The 26,310-nt window shown below is 34.2% G+C and overlaps 1 protein-coding gene across 2 annotated transcripts in view; it reads right to left on the minus strand.

The window, feature by feature from the left end:
* The window catches only part of EDIL3 (EGF like repeats and discoidin domains 3), a 382,865-nt gene that overhangs the window by 123,402 nt on the left and 233,153 nt on the right, over positions 1-26,310 (minus strand). For both annotated transcript variants that reach the window (XM_054688093.1, XM_054688092.1), the window contains one exon: positions 3,513-3,694. In XM_054688093.1, the coding sequence (XP_054544068.1) occupies positions 3,513-3,694 (182 nt within the window). The remainder of the gene's footprint in view (positions 1-3,512; positions 3,695-26,310) is intronic.

Genomic DNA, 26,310 nt, shown 5'->3' on the forward strand with positions numbered 1-26,310 from the left:
TTTGTGTTGGTACATTCATCAAAAATATCAGTAACTAATAATGTAGCTATGTAATAAATAGTGTAATGGGAATTTCTATCCTTACATTCTAGATAGTTCTTTGATTTAAAAGGTTTACTAAAATTAGGCTCTCTGGCAATAATAAAATATTATGACCCAAATGATGTTTGGCAGATGATATAAGACCAAGCCATGCACATTATATTCTTATAACAATAACAGTAAATAATAACTGTTTACTTTCCCATCTTCTAGATTCAGAGCATGATGAAGGCAAGTGCTATCTTTTTTTTTTCCTAGTTCCTCATAAAGGTTAAATTATAGAAAGATATTGACTGAGGAAATGTTTGTCGAATGGATGAATAAATGAATATCTGAAAAATATAATGGTGTTCTGGAAAGAACACATATATATAAAACAAAATCATCTAAGAAGCTTAAAAACAGCATTTAGGGCCTCCCTGGTGGCCCAAGGGGTTAAGACACAACCTATGAAGCAATCCACAGCCACTACAGCACAAGTTCAATCCCTGGCCAGGGAGCAACACACATAATGCAGCAGATCTCTCCTGGCTCGCCCACGGCTCCACTTAGTAGTGTATTTCAGTCAATCTGCCTGTTCTGCTCCCCCCTCTGTCTATGGTGAATCCTCTCACCCCCCACACCTCTGGCCTGTACCCCAGTTCTTGTATGAATAAATAAATCTTTAAAAAAAAACAGCATTTAACTATATGTAGCTATAATAGGCAGGAAAAATAAGACATAAATTACCTTAAAAATTAATAAAAAATGTCATCCTGACTGACTTTAGCAATGTACCCAGAAATTTGAAGTAAGTTTTAATGTTTTATAAGCAACAACCCATTACATATTTTCATAATTTCACAAATTTGCTATTTCTAACACAAGTCAGAACAAGAAAATGGTGTACTAGGATTTTAGCGGAGTAGTCAGTGTTTAAGGTGGTGGTCATTTATTAGTTGAAAAAATTCTGAGTGAAAAAATAAGGTGAGAAAAACTTGAAAAGGAAACAAAAAGTATTAATCAACTATATTTACTACACTAACCTGAACCAGCTATGAACATTGTAGTGCTATCAACAAACTGCATGCTGAGTGTGTAAACTTAAAATGACAATTTTGATTTTCATTTCATCAAGACAAGGAAGAAAATGAAATTGAGTAGTAAATAGTGTGTGTGTATCACACACCTGAAAGATTAAGGGAATATTGTGCTCATTATAGGTGAGTTTAAGCAAAGTACTGAAATGTTTCATTTGAAGGGCTGAATATAAATAAAAGAATAAAGTGACAAGGAAAATTAATAACACTCAAGTACAGAAAACATGGTATATGATTAGACTTCCTGAGGCTCCTAGATACTATTTCCCTTTAAGAAAGCAATAAACATTTTATTTTTAAAAACTACCTTAGATAATATGATGCTGTTAGAAATACAGGAACAATATTCACAAAGAATATATTGAATAACTGGTGAGTTTTCAGTTTTCCTCTCATTATAAGCAATATTTCTTCATCTAATATTAAACATTTTTTTTTTACTTTTACTATATTTCTCTCAGAGTTCATCATTATCTTCAGACAAAAACAAAATAATTATTATAAATAATAATGGTGCCCTTAAAAGTAAAATAAGTATTTAATAATTCCTCTTAAGTTAATAAATTTAATCTAAGTTCCTCTAAGTGTCAGTCACGGTCCTGTTCTATTGAGATTATTTCTTCCTACTGGGGTAAGAGAATTTAAAGTTCATTCATACTTTGAAGGACAAACAAATACACTGTGTTAAGTAGGTAATAATCTGGGACAAATAAAAGTGAAAACTCCAGAATGCAATATCAATAAGGTGTTTCTCAGAGAAAACTTTCCAAAAATATGCTTTTTTGTTTTATTGATACAAGTCAAAAACAGATGCTCACAAACATAATTCACCAAATAGAAATCCTTAAGCAAACATGTGACACCATTTCTCAATTGTTCTGCAATTTCTGTTATAAATCTGAATTTTTAAAGTTTTTTTCTGATCACAATCCAAAGGATGTATTTCCTAATAGTCAAATAAAATGATCCCTGGAATGATTTTTAGCAAATAAAATGCAAGCATTTTACATTTTTCTGTATCTATTTTCAACCTTAATTAGAACTTCATTAGTTGATCAAAACTATATAAATGTGCCATTTCCACTCTGGAATTCTCTTTGCACATGTTATAGATTAGGGAAATCACGTGTAATTTAAGAGCAATTTCTCATAAGCATGCAAATATAAATTCATAAAACAAAATAAAAATTCTAGGTAATCTCATTTAGATTAAAGAAATGTATATAGGACATATAAAAATTTATAACAATCCTGAAAGATGAAACATTTTACCATAATTCTCACAGTGCCATACTACTTAGACTTAAATTAATTTTCCTTTCAATTAACTGCTTGTAAGGTAGCCCCTATAACCTGCACCTAGATTCCCATGGCTAAAATGACCTCTGACAAAACATTTAGTAAATATATAGAAAAGCTCAGCTATCTAAACACAACAAAAATCTGCAGTAGCTCCCATTTCCAATGGAATATTGTCAAAACCTTTTAGTATATATGGTTTCTAAATACCACTAAACTCACACCCTATCTTTGACCACACTTCTCCAGCAATCTATGTGCAAGCATCTACAGGATGCTCTCCAGATTCTCACCTGGCATCTTTGAATATACTGCTCCCTTGGCAGCAAGTCCCCATTGAAAGCTACTTCCTATGAGACTTTCTCATAATAATTAGCTCTTCATTGGACCCCATTGTAGACTGAGTTTTCCTTCTTTTTAGAAGTTTCTAATGTGCTAACCCCCAATAAAAAAGGAGTACAAATTTTTAGAGACTATGCTTTGATCATCGAATATGTAATTTAGTATAGCATTTCAACTTAGTGTTGAAAAAGCATTTAACTGGATAATTTGTATGTAATTTGGCATTATTATCATCACCCAATCATTATCTAAGTATATGACTACTATTCATCTATTTCAAAAAAATGTTGTCTGAAATTAAAAAAAAAGGAGAATATTAATTAAAGTACCCTCATCTATTGAAAGAAGGTGCTGAAGACTTTGGAGTTATTATACTATTCATTGTGTATTTTGTATTTGCACATGTGGAACACCACTTATGAGACAGAGAAGGCCAAGAGGCATTTCAATTTTCTTGAAATGTCACTGTTAACACAGTGTTAATGAATACATGGCATATGTAAAACCCCCTTCTTTGATATGCATCTTAAAATAGTTGTATTTATAACCCCAAAATTTTAACATTTTTAGTCTTCTTAACATACTTTCCCATGGAATATATGCATTTCCCACATTTTAATACTTATAGACAATCTGGATCCTTCATTATATCATCCTTGCCTCTGACATGAAGACAAGTCCCACTTTGGGCTCTCACATGTCTTCCTTCTGACATGACTTTGCTCATTCCTTGTCCCATCCCATTGTTACCTGAATCCATGGCCATCTGTCATTTTCTGCAGCTGTCCAGGCGTTTATAAGTCCTTTCTTATTAAGACGTGCATAGTAGGGATACCATTTCTGCAGTCCAAAGAGAGCTCGGTGGGTAGATGAAGCTGTAATTTGCTGATTTGATATGATTCCACCTTCAATTCCCAATGGACCTGAACATTCTGGGAATAAACCAGGGAGACGTGTGAATGTATCAGAAATAATCCATATTCAAAATGAAACTTAAATTTGACAGAAGATACTTTTTAAAAGATTTCAATTTGAACATCATGCCATTTAAGCTTCACCTAACTTTACAAATCTGATAATGATCACTACATTAAGGATATAATTCTTGTCCTCCTGATACTCTTTTTCTTTTGAATGTATCATCTACTGAACAGATATTTCTCTTCTGCATTACAATTTCATATTTTGCATTCTTATCTTTTGTCTTTGATCATGTCAACAAAAGTGCAATGCCCATAAAGGCCCTATCTCCTATATTCCAAGGATTAGCATGCCTCATAAATCCTAAGTCTCAATAAATATTAATGACCCATTATTTCTTTATTAACCCACATCTAAGTTTGGTATCAAACTTATTTTCATACAGACTTAGCATATCTTAGTACTATAATTTTTCAACTTAAAGTTTTATAATTGTCAGTAATACTTCCCTAAAAAGGACAATGAATACCTCTGTTAACATTTAAATATAATATTTACTTGTGGTAATAGAATAGAAAATATGTTCACAAATTAATTTCATAAGCAGATAAACTATGACATTATACATAGTAGTATGTATACCATTCCATCAAAAATTAAAATATTTATATTTCTAAAATTTTTAGTGAAAACTCACAACAACATAAAGGTATTCTGCTCTTAACACTTTAATTTCTTTTATTTTTCTTTAAATTGTGACTTAAAAATTTTAAAGTTTCTTTACAACAATTTAAAATACTGATTTAGGGGACTCCCTGGTGGCACAAGGGTTGGGAAGCAACCTAGGGGGCTGTCTGCAGCCGCTGCACCATGAGTTCAATTCCCAGCCAACCAGGAAGCAACCCACATGGTGCAACAGACCTCTCCTGACTGGCCTGCTGCTCCCCTAAGCAGTTTGCATTGGTCAATCTTTCTGTTCTGTTCCCCACTCTGTTTATGGTGCATCCTCTCACCCCTCCCCCATTGGCCGTGCCTCTGGCCTGTACCCCAGCTCTTGTATGCATAAGTGAATAATCTTAAAAAAAATAAATACTGATTTAAATTGCAATATAATTAAATAATATGCTCCTAGACACCAAATAGCTTTCCACTTAGAAATATAAAATGGAGGTAAATCTATTGTAAAATTATACATTTATGTTATATATTTAGATTTCCTATTCATGTTAACTTTTAATTCAGGTTTGAAAAATCAAAATAAGTTATATTATGATATAATGCAGATAATTAATTTACTTAAAACTTCATACCCTATACTCAACTTTTTATGCCAAATTAGATTTGTATAATGATTATAATCTTCTTTTTTTTTAATTTATACAAGAGCTGGGGTACCGGGCAGAGGCGCAGTAGTGTGAGAGGATTCACCAGAGACAGAGCTGGGAACAGAACACTCAGACTGACTGAAATACACTGCTGAGAGGAGCAGCGGGCGAGACAGGAGAGGTCTGCCTTGCCATGTGTGTATCTCCCTGGCCAGCCGGGAATTGAACCTGCACTTCAGAGGCTGCAGACAGCTTCACAGTGCTGAGCTCAACCCACTGCACCACCAGGGAGGCCCATAATCCATTTTTAAATAACTAAAATTTTTCAGAATTCCTGAAAATATAAAGGAGCACACTGCCTGCCATTCTTAAAAGTCAGATTTTATGTCGAATCAATCAGTGACGGCCATGGTATATTTTAGATTTTAATACTGATAGCTCTTTGAAATTTAGCATTTGTCAATTATTAAGTCTATTTATACATAGATTAAAATTGAAAATATTAAAGGAAGAATTTTGCAATTCAATTATCATATTTAAAAAGCAAGTTTAAAGGTGTTTCTCATTGGTAACTATTAAGCATAAACATATTTCTTTTTTTTATTTCAAGCTCATATAGAAAGTAGTTCTAAGCATAACTCTAAAATTTCTCCAATAACTTTAAGACCTTTAAACTGTTTTTATTAAAGGGCGAAATTATGTGGATAAGAAACTATCTTAATATAATTTTTTAGTAAATGAATTAATACAGCAAAAGTTACCTGTCATTTAAACTGATAAATCATTTGATATATTAAATTTACAAAATAAGATCAGCTTTAAAATGCATAACCAGAACTGTTTAGAATTTTATGAAAGTGCTGACATTGCTTTGAAGTCATTACATTAAAAATAATGTTTAGAATTATAGTGTTAGGAATCACATATTATAAAAATGAACATTGTAAACTCAAATGGTGACTCTTTGGATTCTTGTTTTGCTTTCCATTTTAAACTTCAAGTTCTTTTACAGAATTCATAAAAGCACTAAGACCATTTCATGATGACACTTTGAAAAACAAACTGTAGGTGGATGTTTTTATAAAAGAATACTGCCATTAAAGGAGTCTTAGGTTCTTGTCCGTGATTTGTGCCATTCTGAGATGTGAAAATGCAGCAGGTAGGGAGGTCATTTATTGCAGGCCAGTCACTGAAATGGCAGAGTCAGCTTTGATTAATTAAACTGCATGATCACCTTAGAAAGAACTCTGTGCTATTTAGTTGTGTACTTCTAAAGATCTTATGCCAACCTGGATATCCTAACTGAATTTGTAACCAGTTTAGAAGAGAGATTAGATCTCAACTCACACTCTTTTGTAAACCCCCAGCTTCTACTCATTTGTTAACATATCAGGGAACATATTTGCCACGAACTGTTGTGTTTTCATACATGCCAAACACCAATGAGTGATTTTAAAGTTATATTTGTGTGTCTTTCTTTGTATCCTTCTGTAAGTCTTCCAATCTTTTTCATGTCCTCACTAATCATTCCTTCCAACAAAACCTAATAATTCAAAAAATATTCACTGATGTGCTGTATTTGTATAGGGCTTCATGGTTGTCCAAGTATTTTCTCATGCGCTATCTCACAGTCATGATGTCAAATTTATGAATATTTCTTTTCTCAGTCTTCAATTGCACATGTTGTTTTTTAACATTTTTACAGCATTTACTTATATACACTGTGGCTGATCAGTAAAGTCCAGCAGAGGAAACATGATGGTGGGGGGCTCTAGAATGAATTCGATTAATTCCTTATTGGCTATTGGTTCTCAGTTTTTCTTCTTTTAAAAAATTGGGGTTATGATGACACCTAACACATGCTATGGAGTAAAAAAAAAAATGGTAGAAGTGCTTTGTCTTGGTTACTATAAATTGTTAAAAAATGAGCTCAGTTCTGCAAGGTCACTAGCACATTTCCTTCAGAGCCATCCCACTGAGGTGGCACAACTTTGCTGCTGGTGCTGGCTTTTTCAATGGTACATTCTTAGCTGCTTGTGGTGGTTTGTACAGGAAGATCCCAATGATATGTGCTGAATATTAGGGATAGGGGCTTTCTATTTTTCTCTACACAGTAAACTAAAGAGCCAATCCAGGTCATATCCTTTATTTCACAGTGGAAAGTTGTTACAACAGCAACTTTTCTTCACTAATCATTTGGACCACAGTCAAAGGGATGCCATCATAATAAAAATGCTCAAAATCCAATTTCCTTTTGCCTGTGCTATCTACTTCCCCAATGTCCTATTAAATTCAACAATTATAAAAACCGAAGGTGTTGCAATTTAGAATGCAAATGATTATACACCTAAGATTAAGTGACCTTAAGCAATGAACAATGCATATAAGAAAGATACTATGAAGCTGTAGATTCTTATCACTACCCATCCGTGTTGGAAGTGATATGAAATACTATTTGATGAAAAAATAGTCTTTAGTGAGCATTCTGAAGTTTGAAAAGTGCATCCATCTGTGTTTTTCAAACATAATTAAAATAACACTTAAAGAAAAATGATTATCATGCTTATTTCATAAATTAAGAAACTTATTAGGAGGGAAGTTAAACTTGTAAAATATGAGTCTTGGATTTAAGAATCAAAGGTTCTACTTCACAAACAGAAAATAGTACCAACTGATAGAATGACGAGTTTCAGTATTTCTTCAAAGTTTTGATTCTGGAACTTTTCTCCTACTAGTATTTTATATGGGGACATGTATTTATATACACTAAGAAGGAGAATAGGAGAATTAACATGTAGATTATCAATAGTGGCATTAAGGATAGAATAGAGCTGTTAAAAAATGGTATACATTGAAACAGTAGGTGACTATCTATGGCAGTGAGTCACAGAAGAGGTTTTATGGTGGCCTGTGGCCCCTAAGTTAAGAAATTCATTTGCTACCATGTAGGCCTAAATATTGGCCTGTGTAACATGAAGAGACTAATTCAATCCCAAGTAATTTATTGATCTGTTTCTATGCACCGACCCTTCCATCCATCAATCTATTCTCCAAACATTTTTGTTTATAAATCAGCATTGAAAAACACATATTTATCAAAGCCCTAGTACATATCAGGCATTTTTCTAGTGACATTACAGGAATGAAAAAGGAAAAAATAAGTTTCAGCTCTCAGAGTTCATATTTTTGCAGGAAGAGAGGCATTTAAAGAAATGAGAAAATACCATAAAGTCATAAGTGAAGAAATAAAGAAAGGTTTCAGCCTAATCTTTGACCAAACCCAGGAACACCCAAAGGTATTTCTGGCTGCCAGAATAGTGTTTATGCATCTTTTGATATTGGGCTTGTTTTCTTCAGGCTTAGCAATAATTCAAAATTAATGAGTCCAATCAGCATCTATTACCAGAGGTTTTTAGGTATCATTTTACTTAGTGAGTTCAAATAACTGCTTTGTCTGAATTGGCTAAGTGGACTGGGAATTCCTTCTGACCTGAGACCTTATACCGAGCCAATAAGTGATGTCGCCTGGCAGGAAGAGCAAGAGCAGCTAGGTCAGCTGGGGCCAGTCTCAGAGCCATCCTGAGTGACTTCTCTGCCTTTACCAAGTTGCTGCAACTATAAGATCTGGGAGTGAAGTCCTTCTCACTCTGCAAACTCATTGTCTGCCGTGTAGCAAAGAATGACATCTGCATTTTATTGATCTTGCAAATGACAAGTAAGCAGTGCCTCAAGATGTGTCACATCTTGTTCTTGAGTGTGCTGATTAAGCCTTTCAAATAAGTGCGATGCATGGCTGAATCCGTAACAGGTAACAGGAATGTACAACTTTCATTTGCACTATTTCAATATCCAGACATCTTCTGAATGAAAGGTTTTCAAATTAAATCCATGTAAGAAACAAATCTCCTTTAGACATCTCATCCTCTTTTTCTGAGCAACTCATCTCCTCACAAGAGAGTGAGTCCTCTGCTGTGCTTAGCATAGCATGATAATTGTGCTGAACACAAATGCTGGCGAATGGATTACTGAGGACCTCAAATACTGCAGAAATTAACGCTGACTGAAGCATAAACTGCTTTCTGTGCCACTTGGACCACAGCCTTCCCTTTATTCCTAGTACTTGTTTTATTTTAGAGGTGTCTTTAGCCCAGACTCTAAATTGGTGAGGGAGAGATCAAGGACACTATTCCTTATCCCATGACCTCAGGTTAAAAGGAGCCTTAAAGATTTTGTTTCTGGTGAATCTTGTCAGCTAAACTTTCTTACCCTCACTGATTTCTCTCAAGCTATCATTTTTCTGGTGTTGGTGGGAAGTGGTGTCAGAGGAATGAGGGCAAGTGTGAATGAAGTGATGAGGTGTAAAAAAAGGTTGATAGAGCTTGAGGGTGCCATTTTATGTGTAGAAGGGGAGATGGTGGAGGAGCTCCTGGACAAGGTGTGAGGAGAACATGCAAGCACAGCCATGCCTTCTCCATCACTCATAGGTTCTCATGGGGACCATAGGGGTCTCTTGGTCATGGCACTGGGGGTGATCATCTGAAAAGGACTTAAAGTGAAAATCCCATTGGTAATTGTTTCTCTCCATGCCTACAGACTGCTTCTCTGTATCAGGACACAAATGTGATATTGACCACAGCAGCCTTGCTTAGGGAAACTCGTAAATGAAAAACCATCAAAAGAGTTTTCAAAAGTTGGTAAAGCTTGTTTGGATTGCACATAAAATACATGTGTACCTTAGAGAAAAAGCTATTTCTCTTCATCAGATGGGCTTCTCAAACTAAATATATGTGCATTTTCTTTAAAATCTGGAGACTGATTCTGTGGCCAATAATGGATTTTCCACATTCCATTAGGCATTTGATGATAATATTGTCCATACTGGATAGCTCACAGATGTCCAGGTTAATAATGCAGAGCAATTATTTGTGCATGATTTTTTTCTTTTAGATAATATGCTTTTTAAAGGTAGAAACCTTTTTCATTAAGCTGGTAAAGCACTTAGCACAGTGCCTCACAAATTGGTAGTTTTCAATATTGTCTGCTAAAGTAAATTAAAACAAATCATTGCCTTTAGAATTACTTCTCTTCCTTTCTTGAATTAATCTTCTGAATGTAGAAATGCTCACTCTAAGAATTCAACATATTGAATGATCAGAAAGACTTCCTGCTGGAATGCTTAAAAATATATATAAATCGGCTCTTGGAGGTAGGGGAATAGGAATACCATGTTTGAATGGTCATTAAAATTATCATTATTATCATTATATTACAGATTCAATTATCATTCATCTAGCTATTTTCTCATGAAATATGGTTATGTATTTCTTCACACTGTGTTATCACAAGTCAATTATGATATAGTACAACTTAAATAAATTGTTTTGAATTTAGAAAAATTAAACCCATAGATAAGCTAAATTATAATAGGAAATTGTCCATTAATATATTCCAAAGTTAATTATTGAAGATATCCATACAGAAATGTGGTATTCTTTAAATAGTAGTATTTACAGCTCTAATTCAAAGGTCAAGATTCTTACTGAGGTTATTCATAAAAGTAAACAAAACCTAATAAGATTATTGTCGTCACAATAAACAGCATTATTGTAGGACAACAGAAGAGTAAGTTTTAGTTTACATAAGATGTGTTCTTTCAAAAAAGAAAAGCATATAGACTTCTCAAGTGCTGAATGCATTTCTGCAGCCAGGAATGATTTCAGTAACTTCTACTCAGGCCTCCACTTAATCTGCACGATTCATCTTCTACCAGCTATGAAGATAACAACTTGGTTTGAAGAGACATTTGTTTGTATAGTCAAAGGCTATAAATCAAAAACCTGTGGATGTATACCTCTACTTACCATCCTACAAAATATACATCTGCACAGGAAAGCGAAAAAGGGCAGCATGCAAGGCAAAATACTATAAGTAAGATTCAGCTGCTTGAAGAAGCATAAGTCAAATACTGAAGTCAACATCCCCACACTGATGCACAGAAGACACATTTCCATGTTTTTAAGTTATTTATATCTTTTAAGAATTTTTTTGTAGTTACATATTAAGATAAGAACCACAAGGTACCACCTCTGATGTTTTGCTATAAATCAATATGACTGGCATGTCAAAAGCTTATTTTTATTCAAGAGATAAATCACAGTCCAAATCCAATTATCAGTTACATAGCCACTTTCCTGCACACTGCAGTTATGCTTTTCTTCAGATGAGATGTTATCTCAGGTCAAGTGCGAGTCTCAAGTCAAAAGAAACCCAAGATAATAAATAGGAATCCACTGCAATGACAAGGTGGGGCATAATGAGCACTTCTCTAAGGCCACGATACCCTGAAAGTCTGTGGAACAAAGGTGGAAAGCAAAATAGAACCTGGAAGTTATGTAGTAGACTCCAATTCTAGTGACTTCCACATTATGTATTCACTTCTAAAAATATAAAGAAAATAAAAAATCTAAGGAAAATAAATAATTTTTACATATTCAGAGAGGTATTGGAGATGGAGAAAGGAACTAAAATTTCTTGCAAATATTGTTTTTAAGACTATCTTCTAATTTACAACCTCATCTCTGTTGCTTGTCCTCCTTCCAAATTAAAAACAAACAAAAAAATCTTCTAACAAGATGGATACATCCATCTTGCTGCAAGTTGCAGGATTTCATCTCTTTTAATTTTAGGATGCTGAATGGTAATCCATTGTGTATATACAGAGGGAGTCAAGCTTGGTGAAATAAACCAGACAGAAAAAGACAAAACTATATGACTATACTCATATGTGGTATAGAGAGAAAACAAACAGAAAGATGAGCTAAATAAAACAAAAATAAACTTTTGCGCTTTAACACCCATTAGTGGATATCAGGAAGGAAGCATTGGGTAAACTTGAAACATATGTAATATTACAAAACAATGTTAGTTCCATTAAAAAGAGAAAAAATAAAACAGGTTGGAGTTAGAGGAGGGAGGGAGGAATGGATGGGCAGAACACATGATTTCTGGACCATGAAAATGTTCTGAATGGGGCATCCCTGGTGGCACAAGGGGTTAAGATGCAACCTATGAGGCAATCTGCGGCCACTGCAGCACAAGTTCAATCTCCGGCCAGGGAGATACCTACATGGTGCAGCAGAACTCGCTTGACTCGCCCGCTGCTCCCCTCAGCGGTGTACTTTGGTCAATGTGCCTGTTCTGCTCCCCATTCTGTCTCTGGTGAATCCTCTCATCCCCTGCACCTCTGGTCTGTACCCCAGCTCTTGTATGCATAAATAAATAAATAAATCTTAAAAAAAAATTTGAATGTTACTATAATAGTGGATACATGTCATTACACATTTGTCCAAACCTATACAATATACAACAGTGAACCCTGACATAAACTGTTGACTATGGGTGATTATAAATTCTCAGTTTAGGTTCATCAATTGTAACAAATGTTCCATTCTGGCAGAAGCTGATAATGGAGGAGGCTATACAACAGTGGGAACAAGTGGTATATGGGAAATCTCTGTATCATCCCTTCGAAAATAAATGTCTTAGCTAAAACTTTCTTTTTTTTAAAGAAGGATAATGAATAAGTACAATGATCTTGTTTTCCCATTAAAACAAACTCTTGTCAGCATTGCCAATACAGAGCTAAGACAGAAAACAAACTAAACTCTGTTATACATATTTACTAATTTCTAGATAAGGAAGTACCCCAAAGGCTTTGCAATGACTTTGGTAGTTCTGAAAAGGAAATGTCAACTTCATATCTTATATAAAACAAGTGCAAAACTACAAAAACAAAAGATGCTTTATGAATTTTACAGACAGAATGTTCTAGAACAATTTAATACACTAGCAATTTTATACAAATCTAAAGTTAAGCAACATTTTCACATTATGTCTTATTCAAAATTTTTTCTAGATCTGTCTTAGAATGTAATGAATGAGTCAGCTTATTAAAACAGGAAAATAAATTTTTGCCTTCTTTCAAATTTATTATGTGCAGTAATAAAATGAACCCAGATGTTAATGTGCAATCCAGGGTAAATGTTCATCCGTGTAAGAAAACATTTGTAGGGAAAAAAAACCTCTAAACTTTATACCAAAGCTACTTAATAGTGCATACATATACTTCAGAGAAGTAAAGATATTTAAAAATCTTGAATCTTGCATTCAATATTCACTTGCTGAAATGGGTAAAGAATAGTAAATATGCTGAACAGAATATCCACAATGGAATAAATTGCTATATTCTGTTATATTCTATCAATATATTATTGCTATATAATTCAGCCTAATGATTAAATATACTTCTTAACAAACTTATGCTAAAATTATGAAAAATATAAAGTTTTAAATTACAAATAATTCTATCACTACCCATTAGGTAGTTGCAAATTTTGAAAAAAAATTGAAAAATAGAGCTTTATGCTCTTCCTTAAGCTTTTCATTAAAAGAAAATGTAATGTTTTTCATATTTTGCAATTATGTAGACAATTAGCTTTGCCAGACACCTTGCTAATGCTGGATAGCTCAGAACCTTAATATGTTTGACAATAGGATTAACCAAGAATCAGTTAAGGGTCTTCAAATCACAAACATATAATAAAGCAGTGCTATTAACCCAAAGTGGAGATGGAAGAATTACTATCATTTCTAAAATCTCTCCTAAAATTAAGAACAAGGGATTTGCTTTTCTTACAAAAACTTCACTTTAGCCAAATGCTTCAAAAATAGCAAAAGCAGTTATTTTCTAACTTAATAGTCACTAGGTTATTATTTTTAATCTATAGGAATGCTAATTTGTATAAAATAGAGGCAACCAGACAAATTTTATGTTATGTTAATAAGAAAGCATTTCTTTACTTGAATCTTTTTTTCCGAATTATCCAAGTCTACAGAAAATAAAAATTACCTGTGAACAAAAATTTGTTTAGCAGGTGGTTATGTCAATATATCCTTAGTGTCTTGGTAGTTTTAAAAGTTAACTGAACAGCTAAACCAAAACTACAAAGATAATAAAAACACTCATATACTAAACACTGTATGATTAATATATGATTATTTAACTTATTATTAAAGTATAATATATATATAAGTATATAAATAAAATATGTATTTAAACACTAATATATTTAAAGATGCATAGTTTTATAAGACCGTACAATGGACAAAAATACATAATTTATCTGGGATATAAAGTAACAGTTACCTGTACTATATCATTGCCTTGTGATGCATTTAATAATTTACTGAGTCTTGAAAAATTTTCTACTATAACAGTTTATGAAGACTGCTCTTTATCACAATTTTGGTTAGACATGAAGGAAAACATCATTGAAGAAATTCATATTTTTAACTAGTCTGGGATACTAATAAACATCAAAGTGTAAAAACTGAGTTAATCACCACATTAAAGGGAGAATAACATGTTAGACTCATTTCACAGGTTAGAAACATTACATGGAAAGCATACAGTAAACTATATAGAAATCAGTGTGCCCTTAGTAAAACACAGCTCTTAAGCTGTTGTTATTGTTCAAAAGTTAGACTGAAAGTCATGGTGGGTGAGATTGATTTCCAGTGTGACTAGACCCAAGATTTAAACAAATGCTACATATTCAAGTATGTTTTGCATACATTCACTTCTATTTTAATAAAGATAGTAGAGCAGCTACTATATTTCACATGCAAAATTTTCTTAAATAAAAATTAAAATAGGGCCTCCCCTGGTGGCACAGCGGTTGAGCGCTGGGCTGCAAAGCTGTCCGCGGCCTCTGCAGCGCTGGTTCGATCCCCGGCCACCAGTGAGGGTCCCACATGGCACGACAGACCTCTCCTGCCATGCCCGCTGCTCCCTCAGTAGTGTATTTCGTCACTCTGCCTGTTCTGTTCCCCGCTCTGGCTCTGGTGAATTCTCTCACCTTCCCGCATTTCTGACTGTACTCAGTTCTTGTGTAAATAAATAAATCTTAAAAAAAATTAAAATTAAAATACATATATAAGTACAATCATTAATCATGAGCAGTTACTGAAAATGATTCAAATGTCATGTCACTTGGCATCACCTTAATATCATATTAATCATAAGACATTTCTGCCACCAAAGCATTCAAATTGTCAGATAAATCTCTGCTTGGGGGAAATATAAACTATAGTCTCTTATAATGAATGAAAACAAAATGATTCCCCACAGTATATTGCTAGACTCCCTGGAAATGAAAATAACCAATTTAATAATCCTTTTTTAAAAATAGGTCTGTGTTTGGCAGGTACTTTTCTTCATCGTGGTATAATATGGGGGTGTCCTATGAAAAAGTCTCATATTAACACTTCAATAAAGCAGATTACAACTCTGAAAAGCATTTTTATAATCAACTTATTTTTCCAATTTAATATCTGAGTAATCCTATCTTTAGGTTAAATGGAGATAAAGTTTTTGCTGGAGGCAATTTTGACTCAGTAATCAAAGAAATCTCATTTCCTCAAGTCCATAACTGAGAGTAAAGTAACAAACCATTTCCCCCCAAATTGAATAATACCAGGTGCCCATATCTTCAGCATAACCTTTTCTGTTTCACTGTGACTTATTTTTTCAATAAATGTGAGAAGAATGTTAATATTCATTATTTCAAATTTCCAAGATATAAAGGAGATGAATTGGAAGAAAAATCATGCAATGTCCCCTAGCATCCAGCCAACTATTTCATGATCTGATTGTGAGGTATAAGAAAACCATAGTTTTCCTAATACTGGTTTCTTATGAAGTGTCATATAAGAAGGTAAAATGAAGACGATTTCAGAAGGAAAGAAATGTGTGATTATTTCAGGATATATACACCTAGGCACTGGAGTTGTCTTATGACTTGCTTCACATCAAGAAGAGCAGTTGACATTTTGGAACAGAAAACAACAAGGTGACAAATACAAATGTAAAAATTTGCATGTTCCTTTTCCTCAAGCCATCAAGCTCAGTAGCGTTTAACACTCAGCTAACCACATACTAAAAACAGGATAAAAAACTTCTTTTTTTTTTTTATTAAATCTTTTTATTTTTTTTTTATAGAGGCATGTTTTATTTATTTATTTTGTTTGTTTGTTTGTTTTGTTTATACATGCACTGGGTACAGTCAGAAGCGCGGGAGGGTGAGAGAATTCACCAGAGCCAGAGCGGGGAGCAGAGCAGGCAGAAGGACCGAAGTACACTGCTGAGGGGAGCAGCGGGCGGCAGGAGAGGTCTGTGCGCCATGTGGGATCCTCCGCCGGTGGCCGGGAAGCAGCCGGGGATCGAACCGGCACCGCAGAGGCCGCGGGCAGCTTCGCAACCCAGCGCTCAACCGCTGCGCCACCGGGGAGGCCCAAAAAACGACTTCTTTAAATATCTTATCTCTACTAAAATGGTGGGTAAATGAATACCTACTGGAGTTTAGGGTTTTGTTTTATTACTCTCTCCAATCACATACATGTCACTGTATCAGAATCATTGAAAAAATGCTATTATTTTCTTTATTATTGCCAATTACTTATCTGTGACCAAAAATTCCAATTTCTATGATTAAATAATATTAGAAATTCTTGACTCTTCCATTAATGTTGTTCTTGGATATATCCAAATATCATATTAACTAGAGGATATTTTTTTCTTAATGAGAATAAATCGGTAGCAATAGAAAACTAAGAATTTAACCACATAAAACCAGAGGAAAATTTCTTTACATATGGCTCTTTTTCATGAAAAAATATGCCATGGATGTGATCTCTTAGAAGTTTGTACTCTCTGGAATCTGTTTAAATACATTAAACATTAAGTTAAAAAGTATGAAAGATACATCATAGGAATAGAATAGTGACATTCCTAAACAACTGTGTTCCTACAAGATGTGTAATTTTAAGAGACTGATTACCACTGAGTTCTCATTCCATATGTATCAATACATGACAGAGATCATGGAGATGTGCTGCTATAATCTCAGGGACAGAACAAACTCTCTTAATAATTCAGAATTATATTGTGCTACAATCGATAACATACATAATGTTAGAGAGGCAGAGTTACTGCAGTTACTTATTCTTCATTTGTGCTGAGCAGCCCTTGAGCTGAGTCTGATCTCTCCAGTTCTTTGATCACTGACTACATGCCTACAGAATATGAGAACTGACAATACTGATCAGTGTTTCAAAAGTTTCTGCTTGGAAAACACTGTAAAACAACACGAATAGAAATTTTGAAATCAAATTGTAAATAAATGTTATTCATTCTATTATATTCAGTGCTATGTTTAGTTTCATTTTGTTTTTTCCTAATCCAGCCATATGGCCATAAATCATGTTTTCATTGCCTGTACCTCTGCCCCCCACTCAACTGAACTCCCTCACTGATTCTACATTTGGAATTCAGAATAAATTTTCTGAAAATCTGACCATTTCACTTTTCTGAATATATATATATATATATATATATATCTTTGACTATATACATATATATAAAATTAGAATTTATAATCATTTTTCATTGATTTCATACACACACACACACACACACACACACCCATAATCAATGGTTCCAAAATGCTCAAAAAAATAAAGGTCACCCGCCTGGGTGTTTGAAATTTATCTTAGTCTGAATTTTACTTACATGGCCATGAATGAAATATTTTTGCAAATAATGTAAATATCTCCCACACAAAGTGGGAAATTCTTACAGGTTGTATCTGTGTCCTAACTGGTCAACTGGCCTATTTCTTGCACATTCCATTGTTCCTGGAAGTAACAGGTGCTTAGAAAGCATATTTGATTAATTCACCTGAGGCTCATCTTAACACACCATCTCTCGAGTAAGTCCTGCCTGGCAAAATAAACATTCATGGCATTTTCCCTATTATTACCCTAAGCTTGCTTTGCCTGCTTATTGCTTCTAAAATCCTTGTTTCAAGCAACTAAGAAAAATAATATTGAAACATTCTCTCAGTTAAACATTCTCTCAGTGAAAATTCCATAACTATTATCAGCTCCAGTTCCAAAGATATGGGTCTTTCTTCTCTTTCACAGACATTCCTGGGGAATAAAAATGAAGCTGACCATATTTATTGCAGAGGAAAATATGTTAGGCTTTTGAGCTCTAAAATAACCTAACAAATAATAATAGTTTCTCCATTCCCAATTTTAATTGCAGCAACTGAGCTCATAGAAATTAGTACATCACTCAAAGTTTCAGAGTCAGGTTTGGGCCCCTAAGGGGGTCACGATATTCTTTGTGGTATGATGGGCTGGGGACACGGGCTGCTACATATATGTAAGGCATGTGGAAAAGCAATGTAAAGTGACAAGCAAGGACCTTGGCCACCATGTTTACGAAAGTGTAGTGACCTAAGCCACTTTGTGTTTTTCATCATTATTTCTTCCATCGCTGTGGGCTGAATGTTCAACATAAGCTGTTATCCATTCAATAGTTAACCATTATTTGTGAACGGGCCTTCCCGGTGGTGCAGCGGGTTGAGCGCTGTGCTGTGACGCTGTCCGCAGTCTCTGCAGTGCGGGTTCGATCCAGGCCAGCCAGGAAGAAACCCACATGGCACGGCAGACCTCTCCTGCCTTGCCCACTGCTCCCCTCAGCAGTGTCTTCCATTTGTCTGCCTGTTCTGCTCCCCTCCTCTCCGTTGAATTTTCTCACCCTCCCTCTCCTCTGACTGTACTCCAGTTTTTGTATAAATAAATAAATCTTAAAAAAAAAAAGAAAAAAAACCACAAATATTTGTGAAACCTCTTCTTTGGCAGAGGCATACCATTTCATGTGTTAATCTTTGAAGGTTCAGACTAATCACACATGTATGGGAGACAAGTAGAAACTAGTTTATAGTCAGCATCAGTGTGTAATGAGAAACACTTCGAAAAGGGCTGTGGCAATCTACTCACCTTGAGGACTTCTACAGTTTTATTTTTCTCCTCTTTCTTGATGTTTATTTTCCTCTACAATGTAAGAGCTACTTTCATACTTTCACTTTACAAGAAAGCCCACTATGGTATAAGACATTCTCTGTTTGAACAAAATGCCTCAGGATATATTCTGTAGGCAATTGTTTTCAGTGTTAACATCTTCAAACATAAAATTTACACCTAGGTACATCACATTAGTCTAACTCAGGATACACACACAAAAAAAATGTTTATGTATCATTTCTAAAATTTGAATACTGTTATCAAGAAGTTTGTTTCAGTTAAACATTCATGAACACATAAATGTGGATTGCCTGTTTATTTCTCATTTCTATCATATACACTTTAATATAGACCCAAGGTTCATTCTGTGCACCAACAAATTAAAAAGTAAACATGAGGAAAGTAAATTAACTAATTGTATTCACTCCACACACCTTGCAGTCATTTTAAAATTCAGTTTTAACTCCCATTTCTCGTAAGCATGACAAATTAATAACATGAATTATTAACTGAAGCCTGATTTTTGCAGGTTTTAACTTGTCTCAATACTCTCAGGTTAAGGTGGAATGCTAAAAAATTATTCATTTCTACCAGTAATAAAAGCACCCTTGTAGACCATTTACTTGGCTAGGGTAGCTCTTGGAATTTCAAAAACTGTATGTATTATTATATTCTCAGAAGTAGAGAGGCTGTGACTAGAATGTAAAACAATCACTCCTTTTTACTTATGCCATTAAAAAGTGTAAGAACAATCCTACAACATTTTTTAATATTTTAAAAATTCAGTTAAAAATTGGATTAACTGTATTTAGCAGCCTGTTCATCATTTTTAAATAAGTGATCATCTACTTCCCATTTTTATGTTAATCAAATACATGAAGCCCTCTCTCTCACTCATTCTCTCCCCCTCTCTTTTCCTCTCTCTCTCTCACACAAATTCTTGTTAAACTCAAATAAATCTTAGTCAATTGTCTAGTTTGTCAAATACCTGATTTATCCATATAGGTATTTTATGTATCACAAAGACAAAGGAAGGGAACAATTTGAAGAAATAATGTCTATTCTTAGAAAATCTTAGCTATGAAAAGGGATTTGGGTAACTAGACACATGGAAGACACTCTAGAAAGAATGAAAAAACAACATATAAATATTTTATCCATAGCCTTTGCTTCTACGCTATAACAAATTCCAATTCAGAAGAAAAAGAAATTAAAACATTACTTTTATATTTTTCAAGTGTTCTTTTAAAAATATGTATTTTTAATTAAAAAAGTCATTGTTTTATCAGAAAAAAGTAACATTAAATGATCATTTAAAACAAGCAAAATGTCAACAGCTTTCTAAGAGGACTATTGGAGATGCTATCATCTATTCTAAGCGGCCTAGTGATATTCACTAGAAACTACTTGATTGATAATTGTGCCTAGAAAAAAATAACTGAACTAACTGTTTTCTAATTAAAGTGTAAAAGTATATGAGTGCATGTGTATATGAGGGTATAATGCTGTATAATGATCTTATAGATTCTGAATTATTTTAAACACTAATCTCTACATTTTAGTAGGATAATCTGTGGGTAAGTATACTGGCTTCTGCAGATGTGGCCTAACATAAATAATGGTAAAGCATACTTATCATGAGAAATGTAACTGAATAACTGGAATTTCAGCATCATTTGATTTAGTATTTTTCTATGCCTTTATTCTGTGATTTAAAAATCATTACTTGAATGGTTTAGCTTATATATAAATGCTTGTGAGCAGTACATTTTTTTGAATGGGCATATCACTTATTTTCTGTATTACTGATAATTTGATAGAATTCAGTGAGACAAAGTTCCCATTGCCATGTACCACTGTGAATATTATCTTAGGTACCACTAACATACTTTCAGATGCAAACATACTTTCAGATGCAAACAATTTCAGAGTCGGCAATTTCAGAATTGTGGATATAGGAAATATCTTTAGTTGTCTCTTAAAAGTAATCATTTTTGGTTTTTATTCTCAAAATTCCTTACTTCTATAATTCTTGGTATGCAAACATACCATAATTAGAGAGGCTTATAATTGGTATAATTAAACTAGAAATAAAAAATTTCTTCTTCCATGGTTATACTAGAAACAAAAATCTGAAGACTTATCATTAGAATGCTATAATAATCTCTTTCTTTTATATTTGCTATCCATTTTGCTGGATATAATTTTACATATTACTTTTTAATATTTTCAGACTCGAAATCTGATTAGTCCCAATACACCAAAAAAAAAAAAAAAAAGTTTCACTTTTTAGAAGTAGACCAAACACCTGAAGAATACAGTTAATGGTTCTATGGGGACTTCTGTAGTGTTCTGCATAATGAATTAACTCCCCCTAAGGGTCAATGATAAAATACCCCAGACTACCAAAAAGGTTAAAATGTGTATAAAAGACTGGGGATTTGCAATGCTAGGAAAAAAAGTTAAGAAACATTAAATGAATTGTTCTTCCTTCTTAGGAACAATTATATGCTGAGTATTTTTGTATGTATAAGAGACCTTTACATATGCAATCTAAATACAATTTATTAAAAGAAGCCACTTCAAGTAAAAATTTGTTATAATTGAGAAATATTAGACAAATTGAAATAACCACTCATGCAGAGAAAAAAATGTGGTAAAAATATGAAGAAAAAGCAAAAAATATTAGAGCAACCACATGACCTAAAAAAGGAATTTAAAAAAAAAAAAAAGGAAAAAGCAAGACAGAGGCAAGTAGTATATAAGCCTTCTTTATAGTTTTGGTTCACACATGATCTTGAAAATAGCTCTCTTAAAGAAGTAATTCGAGTCAGTTTGTTTTTCCTGTAATAAAAAAGAGCCAGAAAAAAAAAAAAGTACATTAAGGCATTATTCCAAAAATCTTAATATCAATGACCATGTGGTATATATTTCAATAACTATGTCAAGTTTAGCATAATGCCATTGATTGCTAAAAATCACAGATAGCTAAAAATCTAAATTGCTAGTTGACCAGTGTAGTACCAGGATAGGCACAGAGCAGGTTATCTATGATCCCGCAGATAGGTAAAGGAGAGTCCTGGAACCTTCAGTGGCTTTCTCAGGCTTTTATTGAGCTTCACATGTAGTGTGGCAACCAGGTACATAGCAGGCAGGGGTGCTAGGGGGGCCAGGAGGCCAGCTGGCTTCCAAGCTCCCAGCAAGTCTTTACTCTGGGCTTCTCTCTCTCTTCTGGCTTTCTTTCTCCCCTTCTCTCTCCTGCGCCTGCTTCTGCTTCTCTTGGTGACTATCTCAATACTCCTCCCATGGCCCACAGAAGTTAACAACACAACAATGTAACAACTGCAGGTGCCCCATCAGGCAGGGAAATCCTAATGGTGGGAGGGCTGAAAGCTATTTACCCGACAACCAGCTATTTCCTCTATATTTGAGTCTGGCACCCAGAGATCTGTACAAATGTTATCTTCCTTCAAAAAAGGACAGAGATCGATCCTAAGGCACAAAAACATTCATTTAAAAGGATACCTGCACCTCTATATTTATTGCAGCACTATTTATAATAGGAAGACTTGGAAACAACCAAAATGCCCAAAAATTGATGACTGGATCAAGAAGATGTGGTATAAATACACAATGGAATACTATTCAGCAATCAAAAAAGATTAATGTCATTCACAGCAACCTGGATGGTGCTAGGAAGGATTATGCTCACTGAAATAAGTGAGAAGGAAAAAAAAAATATCAGATGGTTTCACTTATAGGATGATTATAGGGGAACCAAACAAGGGATCAGGGGAAAAATAATTAAAAAAAAAAAAAAAACAACACAACAAAAGTAAGCAGACAACTATAAATCAGAGACATTCTGCAGGGTAGGGGGAGGTAGGGAGATCAAAATGAAGGTGGGAATAACACAAGAGACTATGGTGATGGTGCATGGGTGAATTGTAGTGGAAATTCTATGTGGACTACACTTGAGAAAAGAAGGTAAACACTATAAAAATAAAAATAATGAACAATGATGTAAAATATAAATAAAAATAAATAAATAAATAAATAAATAAATAAAATATATAAAATAAAGAAAGGCCAGGGTGAATGATAGCATTGTTGGAGTCTGGGAAGCATTATAAATTGCTTAAAATAACTCTAGGTACAAGTATATTCTGAAATAACTAAATTCAACAGTAGACTTAATTATGTGTTAGTGACAATACTTTAATGCTTTGAAATGGGATGTGAATGCCAAAAATATCACAAAGTTAGGAGATTGGGGTCTTCCCCCTCCCCTTCAGGTAATAAGCAATCCCTACTTCCTTTATTTATGATGCAATGTTGGTAAACCTGTACACTAGCCAGTCTTCTAGAACACCTGAGTATACGGCATTGGCAACCCAAAGAAATCGTAAACTTTTACACAGCACTTGGCAGGCAGGATTCTCTTCAGTTTATCCATTTTCCTTTGTCACTAAAACCAGGATAGCATAAATCAGGGAAAAGCAAGAGAGGAGTCAAAACAGGGGAGGGAAGAGCATAAGGGACAGGGAGATGGACAATGGATGCTATGGTGGTGGGAGAAATTTGGGGATGATACCTGAGGAAAGAAATCAAATAATGTCCAAAAATTGACAACGGTGTAAGAAAATAAATTAACTAATTAGAAAAAATAAATAAATAAAAACAGGGTAGGCCCCAGAAGGTAGGGAACTTAGAATATATCACTTCTCTACAGGGTTACAAGCTTTCTAAATCTGCACTGCTGGTGAAAAGCAGGAATGGGTTCCATAAAAACTCAAGTCGGCTAACAAAACCTATATAAATATATTGAGAAAAATGTGGATTAATAGCATCATCATCTGCTATTTTAATATATGTTTCTATATAAGGAGCTATACCACAAAACTTAGCAGAAAGGCTGGTGATGGACAATCAATGAAAATGGCTTATTAATCACTTTTCTTTCCAAAAGCTCCATCCATGTTATAGTGGGGAAAATATCTTTTTGAAAATGATTCACTGAGTCATTAACTCAGAGCTTTGAGTTTTTCTATGCCATTGCCATTGTTATCAGTCTGGTAAAGCCCTGAGACCTTTTTCATTCTAATGCTCTTAGTGCATAAGATAAAATACACAGAAACATAATTTTTAAAATAGTTTAGCATGTGTGACATAATAATCTATGTGTTTCTCTTAACAAGTTAGATAAGAGAGATAATGGCTGGTTTACCATAGTATCGTATTAATGAAAAATGTAAATTATATTTCCAGGTATGTGCACCAAATATAATGTGACATGAAAATAGCTGTGACTCCTGTCCACAAGGTCATTGGCACTGCAAATACACTAGATTTAGTGTTGCTTACGTGTTGTTGCTAGAAGTCCTAAACAAGTAGTTTCTATTTTCTCATCAAAGGAAACAGACTTCCTGAATTCTTTCCACCCATCCCTCAAGGCTCCTGTATCCTATGATAAAAACTTTGTATGAAGCACTTATAAGGTGTAACTGAGAGTGTTCTTTTGTTAATCCCTATTGGAAAGTGCTCCTGTTCTGTTAACTGAAACTATTAAAAATGGTAGACTCTAGAAATAATTCTAACCAGAAAAAATATGGTATTATTAAATTAATGCCAAGTGGCTCTGAGGCAATATTTATATACCAAATAGTCATTTTATAGATGTTTTAAAAATTGTGTGTCTGCCCGAGTGTACCAGAGAAAATATAAAGTGAATTTTATTTTGAACAAACCACTACAAATATCCTTGGATTTCTTGGAGTTAAGAGCTGCAGTTTCAATTTCTGGGTGTTTTGTAGTTAGATAATAGTGCTGAGTATTTATAGGCTTCCTTATATAACTATAGTTCTATCCATTTTTCTTGTCAGAATAGTTTATTTTCTGTCCCTGCTCCTGTTTTCCTTGAATTTTAGTGTTGGATTTACTGACTTTGCTCTGGCTCTACTTCTTTTTATAGAACCATATTCCTCAAGTTCAATTTATTTTTAAGTTGGATACTTTATGTGTTCATTCCCTTTAGAGCTCTAAAAAGAATGTGTATTATTGACCTGATAAAGCTATTAAGGTAACTATTATGAAATTTATTTTTAGGTCCTTGGCCAACTTAATGCCTCTTTGGGGTTTAAAATATGCTGAAAGTAGAGTTCACCCTAACCTGGACGGAGAGGTCTGTGGCTATTATTTCTTATTCAACACCTGCTCAATCTGGAGTTGCTACAGTCTGGCATCCGCTTCTACCAACCAGCTCAATGATTAAGTGTCATTAATGGTTAAAGACGCCAGATTAAAAACTCCTTTCTTGCATATCCATTTCCATGATCAGCTCCTGTTTGGAAACATTCTTTCCTTGGTCTTCACTGTGTCTTTACTCTTTCTGTTTCTCTGATTACTCTTTTATTGCTTTCCCTTTACAGATAGAATTTTTTCACCTCCCTTAAATTCTATCCTTAGCAATCTAATACTCTTCTGTTTTCATTATCTACTTTAGCACTAACATTTTTTTTAAAGATTTATTTTATTTATGCATACAAGAAGTGGGGTAGGCCAGAGGTGTGGGAGGTGAGAGGATTTACCAGTGACCTAATGGGGAACAGAACAGGAGGACTGACTGAAATACACTGCTGAGGGAAGCAGCGGGCAAGACAGGAGGGGTCTGCTGTGCCATGTGGGTATCTTCCTGGCTGGGGATTGAACTCGTGCTGTAGTGGCTGCAGATAGCTTCATTGGTTGCGTCTTAACCCCTGTGCCATGTGGAGGCTCCAACACTAACATTCAATATGATCATTTCACCATTCTTAGCTGATTCTTGAATTTGACTCTTTATTACTAATGTTTTTCTGACCTATCATCTGCATTTTAACAACTAGCTGTACCACCTTCCCAGGATGCACTGGTTGTAACTACAATTCAGTATATTTACTCAGGAAAAAATTATGTTGTGCTCCTATCCTTCAAGTGAATTACTTTGAAGATGAAACTCAAAACACGTACATGGTTCTCTGACTTATGAGTTGTTGGAAGCCATCACTTCCAAAACTGCTGACTTGGTTGAAAACTGTAGCTATGTCAGTTTTAAGTTGGATACTTGTCAGTTGTCAGTTGTTGGTTATCACCACCCAACTTAGTACCGCAGTTACAAGTAACATTTTGTTAAAACTATTAGAAACTCTTGGGATTTCAGGGAATCATGCTAGAATTTGGAAAATACTTCATAAAAGTTCAGAAACATTCTATACTCTGCCCTTTCTCCTCTCTGTGCTGTTTTGTGGTTATAATTGAAGGAGAAACCTTTGTGCTTTGTGCCTGTAACTTTTACATTATGAAATGACCATTTAGCCTCACTTTGATATCCAAGCTCC

Source organism: Talpa occidentalis, unplaced genomic scaffold, assembly GCF_014898055.3.
Source record: "Talpa occidentalis isolate TD23 unplaced genomic scaffold, MPIMG_talOcc4v2.1 talOcc4.6, whole genome shotgun sequence".
Lineage (NCBI taxonomy): Eukaryota > Metazoa > Chordata > Mammalia > Eulipotyphla > Talpidae > Talpa > Talpa occidentalis.